Below are 24,568 nucleotides of genomic sequence, written 5' to 3'. Positions count from 1 at the left end.
CATGGCCTGTGTACAAGGTTTTTTAACAACCATTTCTTTTTTTGTGTTTTTAAGAGTAAGGGTTCTTTTATTTTTTATAATTTTTTTAGGTAGGGTACAGATGTGGTATAAAATGTGGTGTCTTAGACATCATCTTTTTATTTTTTTATTTTTTTGTATAGTGTTGCTTGGTCTACAGTTTTGTAATACCTCACTAAACCTGTTATTTGCTGAGCAGGACATGTTTGGCCTTAGAAACACTCTTAGGCATAGCTGCTAAAGATTTTTTAACAAGGTTATGTCTCAAAAAACAGGCCTGGCATCATGATCTAGTGTTGTTACTCAGACCTAATAAATGTTTTCCTTTTTGACTTTTTAAAGCGGGTATCTGAAATAAATGTTTAACAACAGTAACCCTTTTAGAGTCTCAAGTATTTACACAGACGCTCGGTGTATTAAGATGTTTAGACTTCGGGGCTATAAAGGCCTGTTTATTATGCTCTGCACAATAAATGACAGTTGTACGGCGCAGCTTGTTTCCACCATTGGGTCCTCAATAAGAAAGATCAAGTGGCTTTGGGGCACATCCTGATCCACAGATAACAGAGGCATATATAAAATCTTGAGGCTCTAATTTTAAGGGGGAGTCTGAAATAACTATGACCGGCTCTTTTAAGGGTGAATTGGTAATTATTATAACATGCTCAGAATATAGGGTTGCATTGGTACTCTGGTCCTTACCCAGAAGCTCTAGATCTTCAGAAAAAGCAACATGCAGCTCAATTTTGGGGCTCGTTGGTGAAAACGCATGTGGTGGGGTGATCCCTTCAGAACTAGGGGCTACCCTAGTATGGTAGCATGGGCTACCAGGGGCTCGACAAAAAGGGTTCTGGAGCTCAAAACTGGAAACCCTGGGTGCTGTATAATTCCAACCCCGATCTGAGCACCCGTGCTAAGGCTAATATTCACGGGGTCTAGGACAGTAGTGATATGTGGAGGTATACAAGATTCAGCAGGATGTTTTATATGTATGTTGTGGACTTTAGCAGTTCGTTAACTAAAGATATTTAAGAATGTTCAACTCTTTGAGGTCCCCGCCCCTTGTTACGAGAAAGTCTATATTTCTATTTAACACATTATGTAAACCCTTGGCTTCCACATAACCATCGCTGGTTGCAGTGTACAGCTGTTGTGTATGTGCCTGACCTGCAGTCTTCAAAATGTCTGAGGGTAGGGTCACAGAGGTTGCTTGCGCTAGACCTTCTTCTTCCTGCGCAACACATGACCCTAAAATTAAACAAAATAATAAATAACAGGTTTAGTGAGGTATTACTAACTAACTGTAGACCAAGCAACACTCTACAAAAAATAAAAAGGGCATGTCTAAGGCATTGCAACACCACATTCAAATATTAACAGGCGCAGCTGGGAAACAAAGGCTATAGACCAAGCAACACTATACAAAGAAATTAAAAGGTTTAGCTATGTCGTTAAAAAAACACATTTAACACATTTAAATATTAACAGGCATAGCTGCGGAAAAAGGCTGTGTTCGTTAGTAGGCATACAAACGTACAATGTGTGTCCCCTCTGGCTGTTTGCACTTTAGTGGCGGCACTCCTTCCGATGCTCCTTCATAGTGTGAATCTGAAAAAAAGAAACATTTACTCCTATAGCTTCCACCCCTGGCTCCATACTCCTTCCTTTTGTTTTTACACAGAGTTTGGAAAAACTGGTCTAAAGAAAAAAAATTCAGATTTTACACTGTTGACCTTTAACTAGCATATCCCCAGTGAAAAACCATCATTACCTATTAGGATGACCAATGCCTCTCTCACAACCTTCGAAAACCCTGCATCCGGTTGTCTTGTTGTGAGGTTGGCATAGGTATGGTCTCTGGGCTCTGGTTCTAAATAAAGAAAAATACATTATTGAAAATTAAAAAAATAATTATTTAATTAATGATAACTAACTAATTATGTAACTAATCAATAATTAGCTACTTAAGAATACTTAACTACTTAACTAATTATTGAAAACAACTCCAGAAAAAAACCTTAAAAATGTACATTCATAGCCTCCTATAAACAAGGGCTATTTTCACTCAAAAATACAAAATTATTATAATACACACCATAAGTCTCAATGTTATGAAAACCATTTTCATCCAGAATCTCAAGCAGTAATTCCGAACGTGTACAGCAATCATTCAGACCTGCTTCCCATGCAGCATAAACCTCTTCTAGAATAATTAAAAAACAAAGAAAAAGGCCTCATAAGCCAAAATAAACAAACAGGTCGAAAATCATGCTCGCTGAATAGAAGGCTGAAACACGTGTATGGGGTTGCTTTTGGTACTCTTGTTCAGAGAGGAATTGCCATAGCATTTCGGTGCTGGACTGCCCATGTGGGCGGGACAAAGACTGATATGCAAATGGTGATTTCCCATCTGTGAAAGGTACAGTGAGCAAAAAGCGTGTGCTGCAAACTCTCATCTCAGAACAGGTTATCATGCCATGTTCTCTCTGGAGAGGAGCGCCTGCTACCTTCTTTGAAATGTTTGCAAGGAACTTGGGGTTGGTCACCCTGAGTTACCTAGGGGCTACCAGACTTGGACTCCATGCTCACTGTGCTCAGAGAGACAAAGCTTCACCTCACTGATGAGGCCCAACAAGGCTGAAACACGTGTATGGGGTTGCTTTTGGTACTCTTGTTCAGAGAGGAATTGCCATAGCATTTCGGTGCTGGACTGCCCATGCGGGCGGCATAAAGACTGATATGCAAATGGATATTTCCCATCTGTGAAAGGTACAGTGAGCAAAAAGCGTGTGCTGCAAACTCTCATCTCAGAACAGGTTATCATGCCATGTTCTTTCTGGAGAGGAGCGCCTGCTACCTTCTTTGAAATGTTTTACATGATCCAAGCTTATGCAGACACAACCTTTTAAATGGACCGAAATTGCATGGGACCCTGCAGCTGTTTTTCCAACACCCTGCTTAAACATGTTCCGGGCTGCGCAATTTGGGGGTGGTTATGCAAAGTCCATTTAATGAAAATGTGCACATTTCACCTTGATATGCTAATTTGTGGCGCCTTCAAAATCCACAACATTTGTTGAACCGCATAATGCCAGATAAGGTAAGCTGTAAATGTGCTCTTAAAAAAAAATTAGAACATTGTTTAAAAGCGCAGACACTGAATGCCCCATTTCAACTTATGAATTAAACCAGAACTCAGGGCTCAGGGCTCAAAGAACTCTCACCAGGTTTGTAGCATGACACTCCACCCCTGCATTTTATATATAACCTGAAGAAGCATAACAAACAGCTAAAGATGAAATGCCCCACCTGTGTGTGGAATTGAATGATTCATTCATTTCCAAAACTCTCAAAGCCAGTGCTGGCCAATGGGCCGGCTCTTGCCGGGTCCGAGATCCGGCATCAGATGTCTGGCTGGATCTTGGGACCCGGCCAGCCTCAGCGCTGACCAGGCTAAACCAAGTCCTCAACTTTGCCGAGGGAAGCACAGAGCTCGGGGACCTAACCTGTGCAGTGCTCCTTTCACTGGCCTTCATTTGCTCGTCTGCAGCCTCTGTTTGCTTTGTTTTCTTTCTTCTGGCCTGAAAGGGACACCACAGAAATCAATGGGCCATGAATATAACTGGGAAGGGGCATCACTGTTAAAAGCAGGTTTTCTACATGCCGGGCATTTCACACTTTCATGGAAAAACAAAAGTAATTTCCAGACTGTAAAAATGCTGCTTGCATTCACTAGTTTTCTTTGAAATGTTTTTTTTTTTTGTGGGGCTACCACACATGCTCTGTAATTTATGTGCCCCATTGAGCTGTATCACAGTTTATATTTATAAATATGTTATATGCTTGTCAAACTGGTTAATACAAATAAATGCTTCTGTTGTGCTGACAGCAGTTTTTAAGAAATTATAATCAGTGACAACTTTTGATTTTCACTACATGGGGCAGAAATCCCACCTCCACCCTGAATATAAGCATATAAGTCCAACCCAACCCCTGGCCAAACACATTTTATAGCACTTGTTTTTTGCATAAGGAATTGCATAAAGTCATAAGATTAACAACCAGTTTTGAATAAATAATATCTCGGCAACGGTCTCTCAACCTGCTGAGCTACCCTGGTAGCCTTCTACTGTAGAGTGTGTCTGTGAATCCCTTAATGTACTAAAAAGCACTGCATTACCAACAGTATTTTTGGTGCACCACTGCCATTTAAGTGATTTAACCCCTTAAGTGCCAAGGACGAGATATCCCGTCATTGGAATTGCATACGCAGTGCCAAGGACGAGATAGCTTGTCCTTTTTGGCACCTTGGATCACACAAAACAGTAATCCAGCCCCCGGGCTATGTGAGGGGGAGGTCCCACCTCACTGCCAGGGGGCTGGATTACCTTCAGTTTCACGTCGGCGTGCGCAAAGCACGTCGGCATGAAACTGAAAGTAAAATCACTGCAGCAGCCATTTTCGGCTGCTGCAGTGACGAAAGAAGGTAAGAGCCCTTCTTTGTCAGCCTCGATCTCCGGCTGTATTTCAAGCCGGAGATCGAGGAGGGTGTCGTTGGAAAGGGGAGATTCTCCCCTTTCCAACACTATCCATTGTGTGGCATTTCCGCTCCCGGATCGGGCGTGGAGCGCCCGATCCATGAGCAGCAATGTCACCGTATCAATAGAGATCTGTTTGTGACATGGGGGGAGGGGTGGCTACTGACTAGGTAAGCGGCCCCCTTCCCCCCGTGGCCCCAAAGCATGGGGCCACAGCGCTGGAGACCCCTGGGGGCAGATGATCACTGCCCCCAGGGGTGAAAATAAAAATAAAAAAATGTAAAAAAAAATCGAGGGCTGGGGGGAGGTGGGAGGCGGTTTGGGGCCCTGAGGCCCACTAGGCCACCAGGGATATAGGAAAAAGTGGTGTGCTTGGAAAGGGGAGGTTCTGACCCCAGGGACGGCTGCATGAGATGCCCCCCTCTTATCTTCCCCGGGGGAGGGCTGAATGAGATGCCCCCCTTGCATTTGGTGTGGGGGTTAGAGGGTCACCCCCCATTACATTAGAAAATTACCTGGCGGTTTAGGGTGCCCCTCAGCCCGCCCTAAGGTGTAGTGTACCTTTTTCTTTGTTTACAAAACTTGCCTTGGTGCAGAGGGGCACATTGTTGTGCCAATCTGGCGCCAGGGTGCCCAAACCTTACTGCCCCACCCACTGGGGGGCCTGTCCCACAATTTTTAATTCATAAGTTGAAATGGGGCATTCAGTGTCTGCGCTTTTAAACAATGTTCCCATGGGTGTCCCGGCACAAACGGTACCTCACATGTGTGGGTGCATCTACTGGGGAAGCAAAAGGAAAAGGGTAACCCGCTGGTAACCCCAAGCCTTTCGGCGCAGCCCATTTTGTTCATGTGGGCAACCTACAGATTTGGGCCTAGGGTGTCGAAGCCAGCAAGGAAAACAGGGAACCCCATGCATTTCCTAAAAGAGGACACCCGTGGGAATCCACAGAGGTCTGCCTTGCGCAAATCGGCCCAGAATCTTCTACCCAGAACCTCTGGCAAATTCCAAATTTGGGGGTGAAAAACACAATTTCCAGACATTTCACTCTGCCCAACCACCGAAACACACAGCCAACAACAGATGTCATACCTTCCCGCATTCCCACAGGTGTCCCAACAAAAAAACGGTACCTCACACGTGTGGGTTCACCAATCTAGCCGCAAAGGGAAACGGCTAACCCACTGGTAACCACAAAAGGGTTTGGGGAGATAACTTACAGATTTGGGCATAGGGTGTCCAAGCCACCAAGGAAAACTGGGAACCCCATGCATTTCTGAAAAGAGGGCACCAGTAGGAATCCACAGAGGTCGAACTTGCGCAAAGCGGACCAGAATGTTTTACCCGGAACACCCGACAAAGTGAAAAATGTGGGTTTTTTTCGGCACATTTTGCACTTTGCCGGGGCTTCTGGGAAATAAATTCTGGGACGATTTGCGCAAATCATACCTCTGCGGATTGCCACGGGTGTCCTCTTTTCGGAAATGCATGGGGTTCCCTGTTTTCCGTGGTGGCTTGGACACCCGAGGCCCATATCTGTATGTTGTGCTTGTCTGGAGAAAGTGTCAAATTCAGGTGTCGAAACAGACTTGGGGTCACCTGTGTTTTAGGCTTTCCCCTTGGCGCCCAGGTAGGTGCACCCACAGATGTGAGGTACAGTTTTCATCGGGGCACCTGTGGGAACGCGGGACGGTAGGCCATTTGTTGTTGGAGGAGTGTTTCGATGGGTGCACCGAGTGAAATGTGTGGAAAATGCGTTTTTTCTCCAGCATGGGGTCTGGCATGGATTCACATGCTCATGAATATTCCCCGTCGTCAGGCTGGGAATCCTCGGTAAAGAAAAAACCAGTATCAGTTTCGTTTCTGATCTGTCTTTCGTAGTAATAACCAATCACTGGTCTCTGTGTCATACTGACCACAGCCAATGACTGCCCTCTACCTAAGCACCGCCTCTGGCAGCCATCTTCAGATTTTTACCGCACGTTCATGTGTTGGGATCCTCGTGCTATTGCTCTCGAGCGTTAGTGCTATTTTTTTCACGTTTTTTCTCAAAAACTTCGTTTTTTCGGTCAAAAGAGCCTCAAGCTCCACCGACTCACCATCCGATCAACGGGGACCCGTGTCGGATTCGTCTGCGCCCCTCAAGGGTGAAGATTTCGTCGAGCTACGCTTTTGGAGGACTCCAGAAGTTTCTCAGGCCCGGCCATGGCCCAGGAGAAGGGAAGCTCGACGCCCGGAAAGCTGTTCAGGGTCTGCCCTGGATGCCAGCTGCAGAACGTCTTCAAGGAGGACGAACACTCTTTTTGTCTTTACTGCCTACATGAGGACAAGACGCACGTGGAGAAGGACTGTGCGTTTTGCGGCAACATGTCGGAGCGGACCATGAAGGACCGCCATCAACGTCTCGCCAACTGGCTGGAAGGGAAGAGCCCGTCCGGCGAGAAGAAGAGGAAGAAATCCGAGCGGTCTTCTAAGACCTTTGAGGACGCCCCGGCGACGGGGGTCCAACATAAGGCCAAGCACCGCGAGTCCGCTGGCACCGGGAGCGCCGAACGGTCGGGCTCTACGGGCGCCAGGCTGGGCGCAACCTCCCCGGCACCATCAACCACGAGCCAACGCTCTGGGTCGGGTAAGAGGAAGGCCGAGCACCCGGCGAGGCTCCTGGAGAGGCCCCGGTCGAGCTCGAAGGCGGAGGGGGAGCGAGGCAGTGTCCCCCCCTCAAGGATAAGGCGGTGAGCGCACCTAAGGTGGTGAAGGCCTTAATCCATCCGGCCAGGCCCTCTATCGAAACTGTTGCGGCGGCCCTGGCTCAGCCTGTGGAGGCTCCACCAGTGGTGGCGACCTCGGGGCTCAGAGTCTCCCTGCCACCTCGGAGGGAGTCCTCTTTTGTGCCCATCGATAGGACCCCCGTGAAATCCCCTGTGGGGAAGAAAAAGGGGGGGCAGGGCGTCGTCGTAGATTCGGCCTCAACCTCGGAGGAGGAGCTGGTCGAGGTCTTAAGCCACGGCCTCGGCGTGGAAGAAGACCGGCCCGTCGGGATGGATCCTCTGGATCCCTGGAGCCCGTCGGATTCCCCTCTGCCAGCGCCGCGAGACAACTCGGCGGCCATTTTGTTGGCTATACAGTCCTTATGCTCAGAGATAAGGACGAGACTACCGTTGCCGACGGAACCTCTCCCGTCGGGGGACCCAGAACCGGGACCTTCTGGTGTTCCCCCTACCAAGAAAAGAAGGATCCACCCTCCGCCTCCTTTTCAGCCGTCGCGCCCCTTCCAGCCCTCCTCCCCGTCCACCCGAGGGGATGATACGGGGACTGACACGGCAGCGACGGGTACGGACGACGAGGTATACGACGAGGATGTACCGTTGTCGCCTCCCACCAGGGCTTCTCCGCCCGACGAGATTGGATCGGTCCACTCCATGATCACCAGGGCATCCGAGCTTTTCCAACTCTGCCCTGAGGAGAAGAAGAAGGAAGGTTTCCTTTATCAGCGGCGCGAGGCCAAGAGGAAGACGGTCCTCGCAGTGCCTCTATTGGACGACATTTGGGATGAGGGCCTCACCCTCCTCAAGAACCCTTCCACGACGCCAGCTAGAAGAGACCGGTACGAGAAAAAGTACCGGGTCCCGGACACGGCCCCCCTGTGCCTCCGGGCGCAGCCTACCCCGGACTCCGTCGTCTCTGCGGCGGCCAGGAAAAAAGCGGGGGGGGGTGCGGCCTCCACATCGACTTCCCCACCGGACGGCGAGGGAAAGAAATTGGACGCTATGGGACGCAGAGTCATCTCGTCTGCAGCGACGACGATTAAAGCGGCCAACGCCTTGGCTATCGTGGCCCGCTACGACAGGGAGCTCTGGTACAAACTGGCTCCCCTGCTGGACTTCTTGCCGGACGACAAGAGGGCAGAGGCCCTGGAGATCCTGCAGGAAGGTGAGGTGGCTTCGGACCACGCCATTACCGTTGCGACGGACATCGCCGACACTGGGTTCCGCCAGTTGGGCAACGGCGTTTGCCTTAGGCGGCGTGGATGGCTCAAGGCTACGGACTTCCGTCAAGACGTTCAGACCAGAGTCCTGGACATGCCCTTCGATGGGAACAACCTGTTTGGGAAAACAGTGGACGATTCCCTTCAGGCCATTAAAGCGGACACCGAGACGGCCCGGGCCCTTGAGTTCTGCAACAACGACGGACGCCCTTTCGGAGCAGCGGAGGCAAGGGCGCCTCCAAAGGTTCCGGCGGCGGTTTCTCCACCTACCGTCAAGCGGCCCGTTCGTCGTCTCAGGAGGCCTACAGAGGACGAGGCAAGTCTGGCGGACCCCGCCGTCGTCGCCAAGGAGGTCAAGGCGGCAAAGCCTCGTCGAAGCAGGATTGAACAGGCCGTGGGGTCGGGCCCCCACCGAAGCACCCCGGTGGGAGGCCGGCTGGCGAGCTTCGTCAGCGTGTGGGAGTCCATCTCCACCGACCGGTGGGTGCTGGACGCCTTGGCCCGGGGCCACGCGCTCGAGTTTCAAAGAAGGTGTCCGCGCGTCCCCCCCGTGGCCAGGAAAGAACTTCACGTCCCTCAACTTCTCCTGGAGGTAAAGGCGATGCTCAGGAAGGCCGCCATCGAACTCGTCCCAGAGAGGCTTCGGGGCTCCGGAGTTTACTCGAGATACTTCCTCGTGAAGAAGAAGACAGGGGGATGGCGCCCCATCCTGGACCTGCGACGTCTGAACAAGTTCATCAAGGCGCAAAAGTTCCGGATGGTCACCCTCCAGCACGTCCTGGGTCAGCTGGAGGAAGGAGACTTCCTGTCGTCGTTGGATTTGGAGGATGCCTACTTCCATATTCCCATCCTAAAGGGGCACCGAAAATTCCTCAGGTTTGTGGTCCAAGGGCGTCATTACCAGTTCAAAGCCCTCCCCTTCGGACTACGGTCGGCACCCAGGGTGTTCACCAAGTGCCTCACACCGGTGGCGGCGCAGCTGCGCCGCGAAGGGATCCACGTCTACCCCTACCTGGACGACTGGCTCATCCGAGCCAAGAAAAGGGAGCTCGCCGTGGTTCACACGGCAAGGACCGTCCAACTTCTCACGGACTTGGGATTCTCCGTGAACTACGCCAAATCCCACCTGGTACCCGCGCAAGACGCTCTGTTTCTGGGAGCGAGGCTCGACACAGTGTCCCTTCTGGCCTCCCCGTCGGAGGAGAGGACCAGGACCACCCTGGGCAAGGTGCAGCGGATGTTGGTGGCCGACGCGGCCAAGGTGAGGTCCATCAAGTCCCTCCTCAGAATGATGTCTTCCTGCATCTACCTCATTCCCATGTGCAGGCTCCGGATGCGCCCGTTGCAAGAGTTCCTGGACGCGCGCTGGATCCAAACGACGGGCAGCTTCGAGGAAAGGATCACACTCGACGAGAGTTTCCGACGAGCGATCCGGTGGTGGGGCACCCGCGCGCATCTGACGGCGGGCATGGACTTCCAGACCCCAGCCCACCAGGAGACAGTGACCACGGATGCCTCCCTGGAAGGGTGGGGAGCGCACACCGAAAATCTGCACGCAAGAGGCCTTTGGCTCCCGACGGAGAAATCCCTACATATCAACGTCCTGGAGCTCCGTGCAGTGTTTTGGGCCCTCAGGTCCTTCCTTCCGTCCCTCAAGGGCAAGGTGGTGAGGATCTTCACCGACAACACCACCACCATGTTTTACATCAGGAAACAGGGCGGAACCAGGTCCCCAGCACTGTCCAAGGAGGCTCAGGACCTGTGGCATTGGGCCGTCGCCCAAAGGATATTTCTGGTGCCGTTTCATCTGGCAGGGATAAAAAACACCATCGCCGACTCGCTCAGCAGGGAGCTGCGCTCGTGCCACGAGTGGGAGCTACGGCAGGATCTAGTGGATCGCCTCTTCCGACAGTGGGGCACACCCCAGATCGACCTGTTCGCGACGGCGACGAACTCCAAGTGCCTGAGGTTCGCCAGCAGGTTTCCCCAGGCGAGGAGCATGGGCGATGCTTTCTCGTTCCCCTGGGAGGGCCTGTTCCTCTACGCGTTCCCTCCTTTGCCGGTGCTAATCCGGCTCGTCAACCAGCTCAAGAGGTCACGGTGCAGGATGATCCTCGTCGCACCTGCGTGGCCGAGGCAGATATGGTTCCCGGACCTTCTGGACTTGTCAGCGTCCCCGCCAATCAAGCTGCCGGTGGACGCGGATCTACTCTCCAGGGAAGGAGGCGCCATCCTCCACCACGACCCGAAATCGCTGAACTTGCAGGCCTGGCTCCTGCAGCGCTAGAGTTTGGAGGATACGACATACCGGCCGACTGCAGAGAGGTTCTTGCAAAGGCCAGGGCGTCCTCGACTCTTAAATGCTACGGACACAAATGGAAGAGGTTCTCTGTCTGGTGCCACGCACAGAAGATTAACCCTCTACGGATTACGGCTCCCCAAGTACTGCCGTACCTGCTGACGCTGGCCAAAGCTGGACTGGCACACGCGTCCATCAAGATTCATCTTGCTGCGATCTCCCGATACACCAGAACCACGGGCCGGACGTCCTTGTGGTCTCATCGTCTGTTGAAAGAGTTCATGAAGGGACTGTTCAGATCGTTCCCGCCGGTGAAGGCTCCGGCCCCGGCGTGGGAGCTCAACGTGGTGCTGACCAAGCTCATGGGACCTCCGTTCGAGCCTCTGCACTCGGCCCCGTTGAAGTTTCTGTCGTGGAAAACAGCGTTTCTTGTGGCCATCACCTCCGCACGACGGGTGGGAGAGATCCAGGCCCTTTCCTGCAAGGCCCCGTACTTGACTTTTCACGACACGAGGGTAGTGCTCAGGACGCACCCCTCCTTCATGCCCAAGGTACCGTCGGACTTCCATCTCAACGGACCCTTGGTGTTGCCTGTGTTCTTCCCGTCGCCTTCGTCGCCGGCTGAGAGGACTTTGCACTCGCTGGATGTGGCTAGAGCGCTGAAGTTCTACGTAGGCCGCACGAAGTGTTTTCGGAAGACGTCACAACCTTTTGTGAACTTTGGACCTGTCAATCAGGGGAAGGCTCTCTCGAATGCTTCCATTTCCAGATGGCTCTCCGGCTGTATCATGTACTGTCACCGGTTGGCAAATCGACCGCTGCCTGGCCGTCCGAGAGCCCACTCCACCAGAGCGATCGCAGCTACCACGGCGTTCCTATCTGGTGTGCCCCTGCTGGACATATGCAGGGCTGCTACGTGGAGGTCGACGCACACCTTCACGAAATTCTACTGCGTCGATCGGGATTCCAGGGAGGAGTCCAGGGTCGGCCAAGCAGTGCTGCGCAACCTGTTCACCTGAGGTGAGCCTGGTGAGGAGGTAAGGTGCTTAATGTTGAGTTTGATGTAATGCTTAATGTTGAGCCTTTGCCACCTCCCGTGGTTGTGCATGTGTGTACTGCTATGTATTCTTTATTCATGAGCATGTGAATCCATGCCAGACCCCATGCTGGAGAAGGAACAAGTTACTTACCTGTAACTGTTGTTCTCCAGCATGGGTCTGGCATGGATTCACATGCGAACCCTCCCGCCTACCCCTCTGCGGCTCTTCACTTGGTCATACTGCCACTTCACGTGCTTCCAAATCTGAAGATGGCTGCCAGAGGCGGTGCTTAGGTAGAGGGCAGTCATTGGCTGTGGTCAGTATGACGCAGAGACCAGTGATTGGTTATTACTACTAAAGACAGATCAGAAACGAAACTGATACTGGTTTTTTCTTTACCGAGGATTCCCAGCCTGACGACGGGGAATATTCATGAGCATGTGAATCCATGCCAGACCCATGCTGGAGAACAACAGTTACAGGTAAGTAACTTGTTCCTTTTCCCACATTTCGGAATTTGCAAGGGTGTCTGGGTAATAAATTCTGGGCCGATTTGCGCAAACCATACCTCTGTGGATTCCCACGGGTGTCCTCTTTTCGGAAATGCATGGGGTTCCCTGTTTTCCTTGGTGGTTTGGACACCCGAGGCCCATATCTGTGTGTTGTGCTTGTCTGGAGAAAGTGTCAGATTCAGGTGTCGAAACAGACTTGGGGTTACCTGTGTTTTAGTTTTTCTCCTTGGCGCCCAGGTAGGTACACCCACACATGTGAGGTACCGTTTTCATCGGCACACGTGTGGGAACGCGGGAAGGTATAACATTTGTTGTGTTTGTGTGGTTTTCATAACGTGTTGACCCATTTGCTGGTGCCCTTTGTCACACAACCCTTTCATTTCCCAAATGTGTCCTACATTTAGTCGCTGCTTTAGGCACCATACACTTTTGTAACCTGCACAAGTCACCTACCCTTGAAAAGGTATGCCTGTGCTCTTTCAAAAAATGTGTGCTTGCCATTCCTCACCACATTGGTTTTCCCGATTTACACATGCTAAATGCGTCCGTTCAGGCCGTGAGCGTAAAACTCCTGTGTACCATGGCTCAGTGTTTGGCTTGGGATATTGCTTGTTTTGTAAAACACTACAAAAAATGTGTGCTTTCCTAACTGCAAGAGTCGGAGGAATGTAGCGGAGCATTGCTTTTCTGAAAATTCATAGAAGCCATTGCCGTACCAAGCCAACCATGTCCAACACATACCTTTTTTCGGTCATTTTCCGGCTTTTTCCCCAATCTATGGCATTTTCCCCTACCTAGTGTTTGCCTGACCTACGCAAATCACCCCTTCCTAAACTTGGAATTTTGTCTACTTTTCAGAAATATATGCCTTTCTGTCCTCCTTTTCGGCTTTCCTGCCCTTTTCTCCCATTCCGTCCATGCATGTCCAATTGGCAAAAATGGCCAAAATCTTCTACCTCTCACAAAACAGTTGATAACCACATCAAAATAATTTGTTTTTGTTTCCACTCAACCTGTTCGTGAAAGCCAGGAAATTGGGGAATTCAGCACAGCAAACCATTCGTTCCTAGCTCTTACAAGGAAAAAAACACAGGCTTCTTTGTACATCATGTTATTGGTATTTTTTGAAAAAACCTAAAATGTTCCCCCTTTTTACTTATTTTCCTCTCACCCCCCTACAGCAACCTAGGATTCCTGGGTTGCGTTACGACCGCCTACATGTGGGAAAAAAAGGAGCCAAATTTGGCCCAGATAACTCATGTAACAAAAAAGTTACAAGACATTGAATGGCCACATACCAAAATCACCAAAAAAGGCCCTGGCACTGGGGGGAAATACCCATGGCACTTAAAGGGTTAAAGTGGAATTGATGTACAGTGTGGAGTTTGGAAAGAGGCAGCATGAAAGAAATTGCACAATTTTTTTAAATATTATTTAGAACATTGCCATTGAGAAGAAAAGAAAAATTAAACACAGAGGCACAATCCGCTTCTTTTCAACCTTGCATTCATATTTAAATAAACACGGCAAACCATGTTTATTTTAATGGGAATGCAAAGGTGAACAGAGCCACAATCTGCTTCTGTTTATGCTTGCATTCATATTAAAATAAACGCGTCAGACCGTGTTTATTTTAATGAGAATGCAAGGGTGAACAGAGGCACAATCCACTTATTATCACCCTTGCATTCATAGTAAAATAAATGCGGAAAACCATGTTTATTTTAATGGGAATGCAAGAGTGAACAGAGGCACAATCTGCTTCTGTTCACCCTTGCATTCATATTTAAAATGAACACGACATGCAGCGTTTTATTTTTATTTATTTATTGGTTTTAAAAGGGACAGGGGGAGCTGTGAAATTAGATTCACAGCCCCTCAGGCACCTAAGTCCCACTTGCTGTCAGAGCCCTTAGCAGCATACAATTAGAGAGAGCAGGGAAACCATTGAGCTACACGTGGCTTTCCCACTCAAACTAAATGCATGCTATTAATGGCTCTGATTGCCTTCATGACTCTGGTGGCGGGGAGTTGGGAATCTAATTTTGCAGTTCTCTGGCACCAGAGAACAGATGGCAATCAGAGCCATTAGCATCATGCAAATAGAAAGAGCAGGGAAGCCGTGTGAAGGCTTCTGGACCCTAAGCCTACATGTTTTATTTTAAATGTAACATACAATGGGGTTTTTTGTGTACAGAGCATTGATGGCTTTACACTGGGGCCTGCCTTGTGCTCCGGGCTGGAGTGGGAGCCACCAGCCCTTGTTGATAGCAATTAAAAATAAAATGCTAAACAGCATGTGCTGGTGGCTACCACTACAGCCCGGCGCACAAGACAGGCCCCAATGTAAAGCCATCAGCGCTCTGCGCACAAAAAGACTGGATGTTAAATTAATATAAAAACAGATGTTAGTGGTAAAATACATATTAGAGGGCATCAAGCTAAAATCCTCTCTAACAGCGTATTACCAGCAGCATCTGTTTTATTTTAAAAGGGCTGACTCTCAAACTCTGTTAAACATAACAAAAGCCACAGTTTTTATAACATAGCAAACTATAAATAATAATAAAGCCTGAAAAGACATCACATGGCATGTTTACTGGGGAATAATTTACAGCATCATAAAAACATGGTGCTGCATTAAATAAAATACATAAAACAGCCAGTATTTTAACAAGGTATCTGGTGTTACACCTTTTCTGAAAGGGTCTGCAAACACTTACTTCATGTTCTGGAAGATCCTGCCTTGTCTCTAACAACCAGTGTGCTCACCAACGTCTGCAGGATTTTGAATGCTTGAAAACCAGGCAAGCCCGCCCCCCCGTATTTATACTTTTTTGAATTGGCTGGCTTTTACCTCTTCCTGAGAAAAAGGTACTGGAGCATCATCTTGTACAACATCTTCTGTTTCCGTTTTAAGTAATTATCCAGATGGTTCTAGACCTACGTACATCCTGTGCGATGTGCACTGAGCTGTGGTTTCACTTTGAGCTCAAGGAATGCTTCCACGTATATTTCCAGGGACGCACTTGTAATTCTGTCAGCTGTTTTTTAAAAACCAAATCATAGTAAGAACACAGACGTTTTGCACTCCCTGTTACCTGAGCATGTTACATCACGGCCTTGTTTCACAGCCAGAACCAGCAGCAGCTATAAATACCTGCAGACTGTGGCTTACACAGTTTACATAGTCCAGAGCCCTGCATTAGATGGTGTGAGCAGAGTCCCCATGCCGTACAACCAGGGCACCACAACCTAGCCTTTTCAGAGAACACATGCATTGATGCACAAATTCTAGAACTAACGCGCCCTTTACCACATTATTATTATTTTTAATTAATGAATGAATTAATTGTATATACATATTTTTATCATTATTAATATATTATTTTTAAAATGTGTATATATACCGATTAATATAAATTGTTATACCCATTTTTTTCTTTTCGCAAAATCTTAATATACCTGCTAGGCTTTCAACGCACAACCCCGCTCAATACTAAATACCCTCTTTAACCCAGTCCAGACCCTACCGGTTCCAAAGCATTATAGATCTATTTAACATCTGTACAGCTACACGTTCAGACATGGCTTAACAACCTGGCCAGTAAGATACCCAAGTCTTCAACACCTTTCCATAACTCTGGGTATTGCGGGTGCTGCGCAAGCAGGTTTTCCCTTGGCTTCAGTAGTGGCGTGCATCTCCCTCCCAAACACTCTCTGTATATATACACCCTTCACGCCACACCCCTAATGCTGGCCTCACACAGACATCATCTCCAACGCACTTCCGGATCTTTGGGTGGACATCCAGGTCAGAATGGTCATGCCACATACCCATAACCTAAAAGAGGCGAGTCAGGTGAAGCACACTAGGACCCCTCTGGAATAGGTCACCCATCATGTTTGGACTTCCAGGGGGCCACAGGAGGCATCCTCAGGACTACAGGCTTTGTGGGGGCCTCACAGGTAGCACCTATGATCTCACATGTGGGGTAACACAACCGCTAGGGCCCAAGCTCTGGTTAACCACCACCACCACTACCGCACTTTCGGGATAGGCCTTCCGCTAGCATGGACTACCAGGTCACCCGCGTGATGTTCCCTCTGGAGCAGGACTCGCGCTATGGTGGGACTTCCAGGCTAACGGGGCGTTCCCACCTGTCAAGCTTTATTGGTGATGAAAGGTATTATCTTATACTACTGAGATGCATTCTGGCAGTCTAAGCATTTTTTTGTTAACCATGTTTCTTTCTGCAGTAAAAATACATTAGAAACGAGGGCCAAAATACCTGCCTTTGTGCCATTATTAGAAACAAGATTTTTACATTTACTAGGAACAATCAACAGTATGACTACATTGATGACTAGAGAGCAATGCTTTGCCTCAGTAAGAAGACATAGTTCCACCAGAGCACCAGAACTACAATGAGCCAATTTGAATTCCCACCACGAGAATGAAGTCGGCAAATGGAAAATGAAACAGGACATTGAAATAGAGCTACAAATCAGCTAAAGAGAATGAAGCTTTACTCATTAGATGTTTTTTATGCAAGATGTATTTGCACGGATTAGAGGATTGTGTAATGGGTCTATTATTTCTTCACAGGATTTCTCGCTAGATCTTTGTATGGAATGGTGGAAATAGAATTGGGAAAGTATGCCATCTATCCCAAAGCATTATGTAATAATGCTTTTCCAATTATTTCAGCGATGCCAGTAATTTTCTGACATGTTGGCACCTCATGACAACCCTCTCTCCATTTTATTTTAGTTCTTGATGGTTTTCACGTTTGTACTTTCAGACAAGCTTCTGCTCCAGTAAGAATCTGCAACTAAGTTGAATGAGTCTAGTGGTGAGCAAATGAATGAATGCTTTGTTATAAAGGCTTCACTTCTAATGTTTTTATTGTCAAGGTTCTTTATTCAGTGTATTTCATGACCTGACCAATAATGCACATGAAATATGGCAAACCCAAATACCATCTTCTCTTCTGTTGCTCCTCTACTGCAGGTCGCCGCGTGTGCTTGGGAGAGCAGTTGGCCAGGATGGAACTTTTCCTCTTTTTCACAGCCCTCCTTCAGCGTTTCACCTTCAGTATCCCAGCAAAGCAGGCCAGGCCACGTGAGGATTCTTTCTTCGCACTGACGCAGTCTCCTCTTCCCTACCAGATCTGTGCCCAGCTGAGATGAATACATCCATATATCATCTTCTGATTCTGTCCACGTTTGCGTTGGTTAACATTTAGCACTATCGTCAATACTGTATGTACCAAGAAGGAACCTTTTTACACAGTTTATCTGTATAATGGAGAGTTAACAAACAGGGTGAAAGCAAAGAAATTAATTTAGGGGGACTGTACCACAAGTTCTTTTCTCCTCTGACCATTCCGATGAACAAAACATTTGACACCTTTGCCCTTGATCCAGTATAGTCATAATTGTCTCCCTTTCAAAACACCTGGACACTGCACACTACGTCTCAATTAGGAATATAGAAATCAGGTCTCTCATGACTGCAAAAATACAGAGCATGGTAGGTCTTGATGCACTAGAAAGCTAGCATTGCCCTGCCACCACACACCACCCTTCCTTTGTGTCAATCAGCATGGGATGGATATTGCTCTTGTCCTATAAGCCCATGCCGCCTCTGCTGGACCTCAATCAAGTCCCGGGACAAGTGCAATGCACAGGAATCGCCTACTAGGCCTACATGTGGGCCTAGAGAGGACCTCTGCCAGGGATTGACACAGCATAAAAGAAGTCATGGAAACGTCTCCTCTGGTTGCCCGAAGCTATTCTTATTGCAATCCTGCTGGCTGAATGTGGCTCTCATTCAATGGAGTCATGAACAGCTGTGACGTATGCAACAAATAAATGCCTCAAACAAAACGAACGTGGTAAATAAGTGTTGGGCCAAATGAGTGCCACCAGCTTTCCAATTATCCAAGAAGAAGTTTAATTGTGATTGCACAATTAAAATGTCTCGGCATACGAACCAGCCATCTCTTCAAAGGGAGATAAAAACAGTAGTTGAAATGAAGTTATGAAAATGAAATCTAGTGAGGATTCTGCTGGCCATGGTTCTGCTGCGTTTCTAACTCCGCTCTTGGGGATAATCTATAACACACTCTAAATATCCAAAACTAGTGTTCCAGGAAATACGATGAGTGCCTGTTCGCCACTATGTATTCAATCAACATCGCACTTACATTGTGCATGCAAACTCTTTTTAGCCATCCCAATTAGAAGTGGTCAAATGATGTAAGATTGTGATTAGTAAAACATTTTGTGACTTATGTGATTGTAAATTATACCAGCACATGCTGCGGTCACAACCTTCGTCAGGGAAGCCATAATGCAGGTTATGAATGGAATAGTCACTCAAAATATTCATAAATACATGCTGTGCTTTGATATATTTTTGTCAGAATATCTCCACAGCACAACATTGTATAGAACATGTCAGCAAAATAAGCTCCTAGGACCAACATTCAACAACACTGTCACTGAATTAAACAGTTCCACACTCTTCTACAAAATGGCCACTACGCTAACAAAGCTCTCACCATGAGGCACTCGTTCTGCATGACAGGTTAGCTGAGTGACACCAGGACCCTACTCAAATCACTTCAAGAGCTTTGCTTAACTACGCCTAAAAATGGGAGTGACCCATATCTCTAATTGTAAATATGTGAGGAAACTGCTGCAGCAGGCATAAGCTGGCAATGGGTGAAATGTATGCAGTTTATGGCATACCCATTGACATGTAGTAGCTATCCAGAGGACTCCTGGGTGTATGGGCCTCCTCCACATATGACATCTCCCCTGTAGCAAATACTTACGTTCCAGTAGTTTTGTCTCAGTAGATAACACTTTGATCCAGAACTAAAAATACAAAAATCTGTGTCATCCCTTCGGTGACCAACTATCGCCAAAGGACTCAGGAACAAATAACATTGAGTTTTACTCTGTCTCCTGTAACATGGCATCCTTTCTTTGTGACTAAGGAATGTTGCTTCATTTAAATATGCAATGTGTACGTTATCCCAAAGAGGAAAATATGAACATTGAAAATAGTGTTCCACAAAGTTACCTGTGAGCGCTAATGATGGGTTCCACACATGCCCGGATCTAGGATTTGTAAGGCCCTTTGCAGCGAAAAACACACAGGTCCCCTCCTAATTTGCATATGTAATGTGCTATGTTAATATGTTATTTATATAGCACTTTCGCCAAAGCGCTTTACAGAGATCATACTTACATACAATATTACCCAACTGGAGTTGGTACTCATTTACCAATCTCAGAAGGATGAAAGTCTGAGTTGGCCTTGCAGGGATTCGAAATTGTGACGTTCAGATCTCCCATAGATCGCAGCAGCGAGCACTCAACCCTCTGAACTATCTTGCCTGCTGATTGTGTATTGATATCACAATGACATTACTGAAAATGATGTCACGATTCTTTGCTACGACAGGGTATCCTGGGAAGTTGCATTGAATTAAATTGCCATAAGTAAGCAAAGAGACAAATACACTTTGTGATGTGCTATATATGAATGGTCACTGTTCTTATTATTCTTATAAATATAATCACATATGGAGCAGTACCATGAGAACAGCTTTTTTGAGGAGAAAGTGTGAACATGAACCACTTCTAGAGACTTCTGATTTTGACAAAATAAAATACATTGGTTTATCCAGGATATCGCATACTAGTTAGTTTTGGCTGTTGCTTTTATTGGTTGGCTAAAGCACCACCTATAAGCAGAAATTACAGCTAGTCGGACACAAAGCTTCTAGGTGTTATTTTTTCTTTTAACCACCCATTGACTGCTCATTTCCATGCTAATGCCTCGCCATTCCCATCCACTTCATACCACTCCCCGCCTAAAACACATCCTCTTGGGATCTCTTTGAGCTAGTTCTTTCAAGCCTTATCATCAGGCTTTTGCACCCGAAGAGCTTGCCAGTGTTTTTTTCCAAAGCAGTCTTCTGAGAGTTAATGACTTAGTTGGTGCTGTACATGTGTTACTGGTATAAGAAAAATGTCAACCAGGTTAACAGTCTGCAACTTTTGCTCCTGACCACATATCTTCATATCTTCAAAGACGTCAATGTCACCTCCTATGTATCTACAAATCATCAAAGTGTAACAATCCACTCTTAAAACACCAAATATCAGTGGCGCAACACACAAGGATAATATCACAAAAGGATACTTAAGTCCCTTCTCCTTGAATCCTTAGAAGATAACCCGTCACCATCTCAGTGGTCTGTCCATCAGTTTTTAGACAACCAAACAGCACCTCGGCCCCCTCACCGTTCCTCCTTCGGTGGGGAGAATGATAGATCTCCAAGTATGCGTTGCATTTACAATACATAGACTTATTCCCTCTACATGCCGCTCAGAATGCATAAGTAGTACTCCAACGGGGCATCGCATACTTTCCCTTCGCTGGGTAGACCGCTACCTGAACGTCCCGCCACAGTACAACACAGCGGACACTCAACTTCTGTGTGCCGTACTATTCCTCAATGAACGTTACGCTGCGTCCTGAACACGCAGACTCACGCCTTTGGGTTCCTTACTTGGAAATCCCCATCATTTCTCACTCTTGACACGATACAGCCGCATTGTTTAAGCCTCCCGATTCTTGCAACTCCTGAAAGTTTGGCTTGTTTAGACCTCGCAAGCAATGATTCCTGCATTTCCCGAGCATTCGGCTCATTCGCCAACTCCGTACACTTCCATAATGATGTCACCATTCCCCAACCGTCACTGTCTCTGGCATCTACTGACTCTGATTTATGCGCCATGATCGCTTTACGCTTTACCAGTACAAAGGGCACATCCCTTCACCCTGGCTTCATTTACTTTCATTTTCTTCATCATGGGAAGCTTTCCCTTGGTTTGCCTTGTCCCTTGTTTTACCTGCTGGGACATATGATTACACCTAATGGGACAGCTCTGCTCTTCCTTATTGAGAAAACCTCTGACTTTACATTGAAAGCAACTACTTCCCACTTCACTTAACCGGGACAGCATCACTTTTCTCCCTATGGGCCAGCTCCTTTCTACATCCTATGCAGTATGACTTCTCATTTCATTACTGGGACACAGCTTCCTTTCATCTTCTGGCCCAGCTCCCTCTCCAGCCCCCAGGACTCAGTTCTCCCTCCAGATCATGAGCTGCTGGTTCCTCATGCTACAGGGTCTTTTTCCTCCCCGTTTGGTGCCTTGGGTGATGGGTCTTACTTGTATTGGGGGCAGTGTTGTCCTTCTTCTTGTCCTTTCCTTTCCTGCACCCCCCGCAGCAGGTTTCTTCAGCTTCCTACTTTTTCTTGCACTTGGGTTCTTCTTTAAGACCGACTCGCCGCCAATGTTACGAAGTAGCTCCCAGCCTTCTTTGGTTGACATGCTAAGTTTATTACAGCTTTTCAGGACACCTTCACAAGCAGTTACATAGTCCTTAACTAAGTTACATTAATAGGACAGAAACACTGGCAGTCGATCACCCAGGCTTCAGGCTGACTCCCGGCTCAACATAGAACCTTCCCTCAAGCATTCCGACACTCAGACACAAACACTCCACATGACATCACAACATTCCTTCTGCATCCCCACTACCAAGCTAAGCCAGACACAACAGGATGCCTATCATAAAACACTGCTCTAACAAATACAGAAATATCTAAAGCAAAACAATTATAATTCTAGCATCACTTCTCCCATCTTGAATGGAAGTCTACAAGTACCAAAGATGCATTTCAGTGTGAGGCTTAAAGATGGTCCCCTGAGTTTTGTAACTGTGCCTTCAAGACTTAGACACGCAAAAAAGATACAGCACACATGGGAGACAGTTTGAAAAGTGGGTAGTGTGATATATGTAAAACGGCACAGATTTGAGCAGCAAATTGGAGCTTTGTGTAAGCTTTCAGAAGGTAAAATGTGCTAATTTCAGTTGTTATCACCTAAATGTTAACATGTATTAGGATCTTGTCGGAAACAAAGGTTACTTCAATGAATCATGTTAAGGATGTAGGTTTTTCTGGGTCCAAGTAGAACCTGCAGGGTCAAGTCTGCTGGGACGGTGGGGTGGTTGGCTGAGATGATTTGTCTTCAGGGTCTCATGGAGGCTAGGGTTAAAAGGGTAGAGTCAGCAGGGCTTCACCGGGGAGGAATAAGGAAGAGGGGCCTAACGCCGGGAAGCAGCCACTCCAGAATACACTTCCGACGTTGGTATACTGGTGGCAGCTGCTGCCTGTGGAGCCTCCATCAGCACAGGGTCCTTAGCGACTGCACAGACTGCCCACATCTAAAGGGGGCTCTGGTCGCAAATAGAAACATGTGAACATGCTGAATGTGGTTCTAGAGCTGCTACTTGTCCTATTTTTAGTTTTGGCTATTAGATGGGTTGGTAAGCACTGCCTATTAGCTGTAATTATTGTCATGGAATGTGAAGCTAGGCGTGAGATGCGATGTGGGGAGGGACACACAGCCTGTGGGTGTTTGACTTCTTATCCACCCATTGGATGACCATGCCCATACTAGTCCCTTTGACCGTTCCCACCCTTACCTGCCCCACCCTGTACAAAACAAATACCCCATGAATCTATTTGAGCTAGATCTTTGCTTTCTGAGCAACTTTATGAAAGGCAATGGCTTAATTGCAGCTATAAACCAGCTAAACCACCCCCTGTTGTAATAAACAGGCATTAACCAATTGTATGCCTCCAACCACTTGATTTATAATCAGTATGTGCATCAGTTCATCTGTTCCATTTAATCAATTCCTATCAAAAACAAGCATTTATTATGCCAACAACTTTGGCTCTGGTACTAACACCTTTTGCCAGCTATTGCCATTTTATGGTTAAGTAGTACTATTATGGCAGTAGCTACAAAATGCCAATCACTCAACTACACAAAAGTCAATACCTATGGCTTTGCAAATGCTTGCTTCTCCAGCATGGGGTCTGGCATGGATTCACATGCTCATGAATATTCCCCGTCGTCAGGCTGGGAATCCTCGGTAAAGAAAAAACCAGTATCAGTTTCGTTTCTGATCTGTCTTTCGTAGCAATAACCAATCACTGGTCTCTGCGTCATACTGACCACAGCCAATGACTGCCCTCTACCCAAGCACCGCCTCTGGCAGCCATCTTCAGATTTTTACCGCACGTTCATGTGTTGGGATCCTCGTGCTATTGCTCTCGAGCGTTAGTGCTATTTTTTCGCGCTTTTTTCACGAAAACTTCGATTCTTCGGTCAAAGAGCCTCAAGCTCCACCGATACTACATCCGATCTACGGGGACCCGTGTCGGATTCATCTGTGCCCCTCAAGGGTGAAGATTTCGTCGAGCTACGCTTCGGAGGACTCCAGAAGCTTCTCAGGCCCGGTCTCGGAGATGGCCCAGGAGAAGGGAAGCTCGACGCCCGGAAAGCTGTTCAGGGTCTGCCCTGGATGCCAGCTGCAGAACGTCTTTAAGGAGGACGAACACTCTTTCTGCCTTTACTGCCTTCATGAGGACAAAACGCACGTGGAGAAGGACTGTGCGTTTTGCGGCGACATGTCGGAACGGACCATGAAGGACCGTCATCAACGTCTCGCCAACTGGCTGCAGGGTAAGAGCCCGTCTGGCGAGAAGAAGAAGAAATCCGAGCGGTCTTCTAAGACCTTTGAGGGCGCCCCGGCGACGGGGGCCCAACATAAGGCCAAGCACCGCGAGTCCGCTGGCACCGGGAGCGCCGAACGGTCGGGCTCTACGGGCGCCAGGCAGGGCGCACCCTCCCCGGCACCATCAACCACGAGCCAACGCTCTGGGTCGGGTAAGAGGAAGGCCGAGCACCCGGCGAAGCTCCTGGAGAGGCCCCGGTCGAGCTCGAAGGCAGAGGAGGAGCGTGGCAGTGCCCCCTCCCTCAAGGACAAGGCGGTGAGCGCACCTAGGGTGGTGAAGGCCTTGATCCATCCGACCAAGCCCTCTATCGAAACGGTCGCGGCGGCCCTGGCCCAGCCTGTGGAGGCTACTCCAGTGGTGGCGACCTCAGGGCCCAGAATCTCCCTGCCTCCTCGGAGGGAGTCTTCTTTTATGCCCATCGATAGGACCCCCGTGAAAACCTCCGTGGAGAAGAAGGGGGGGCAGGGCGTCGTCGTAGATTCGGCCTCAAC

General features: G+C 48.1%; 1 protein-coding gene across 2 annotated transcripts in view; it reads left to right on the top strand.

Annotated features, from left to right (window-relative positions):
- The window catches only part of LOC138581414 (cytochrome P450 2D15-like), a 703,698-nt gene extending 683,585 nt beyond the window's left edge, over positions 1–20,113 (top strand). The window contains exon 9 of one of the 2 annotated variants that reach the window (XM_069652729.1): positions 17,408–20,113. In XM_069652729.1, the coding sequence (XP_069508830.1) occupies positions 17,408–17,586 (179 nt within the window). In that variant the 3' untranslated portion in view covers positions 17,587–20,113. Of the gene's footprint in view, positions 1–17,167; positions 17,248–17,407 lie in introns of those variants that run through there. The other variant, XM_069652730.1, reaches the window with a different exon arrangement.
- Positions 20,114–24,568: the final 4,455 nt, after the last annotated feature.

Source organism: Ambystoma mexicanum, chromosome 3p (genome assembly GCF_040938575.1).
Source record: "Ambystoma mexicanum isolate Mex_15411 chromosome 3p, UKY_AmexF1_1, whole genome shotgun sequence".
NCBI classification, from domain to species: Eukaryota; Metazoa; Chordata; class Amphibia; order Caudata; family Ambystomatidae; genus Ambystoma; species Ambystoma mexicanum.
This window is presented reverse-complemented; position numbering and strand designations above follow the sequence as displayed.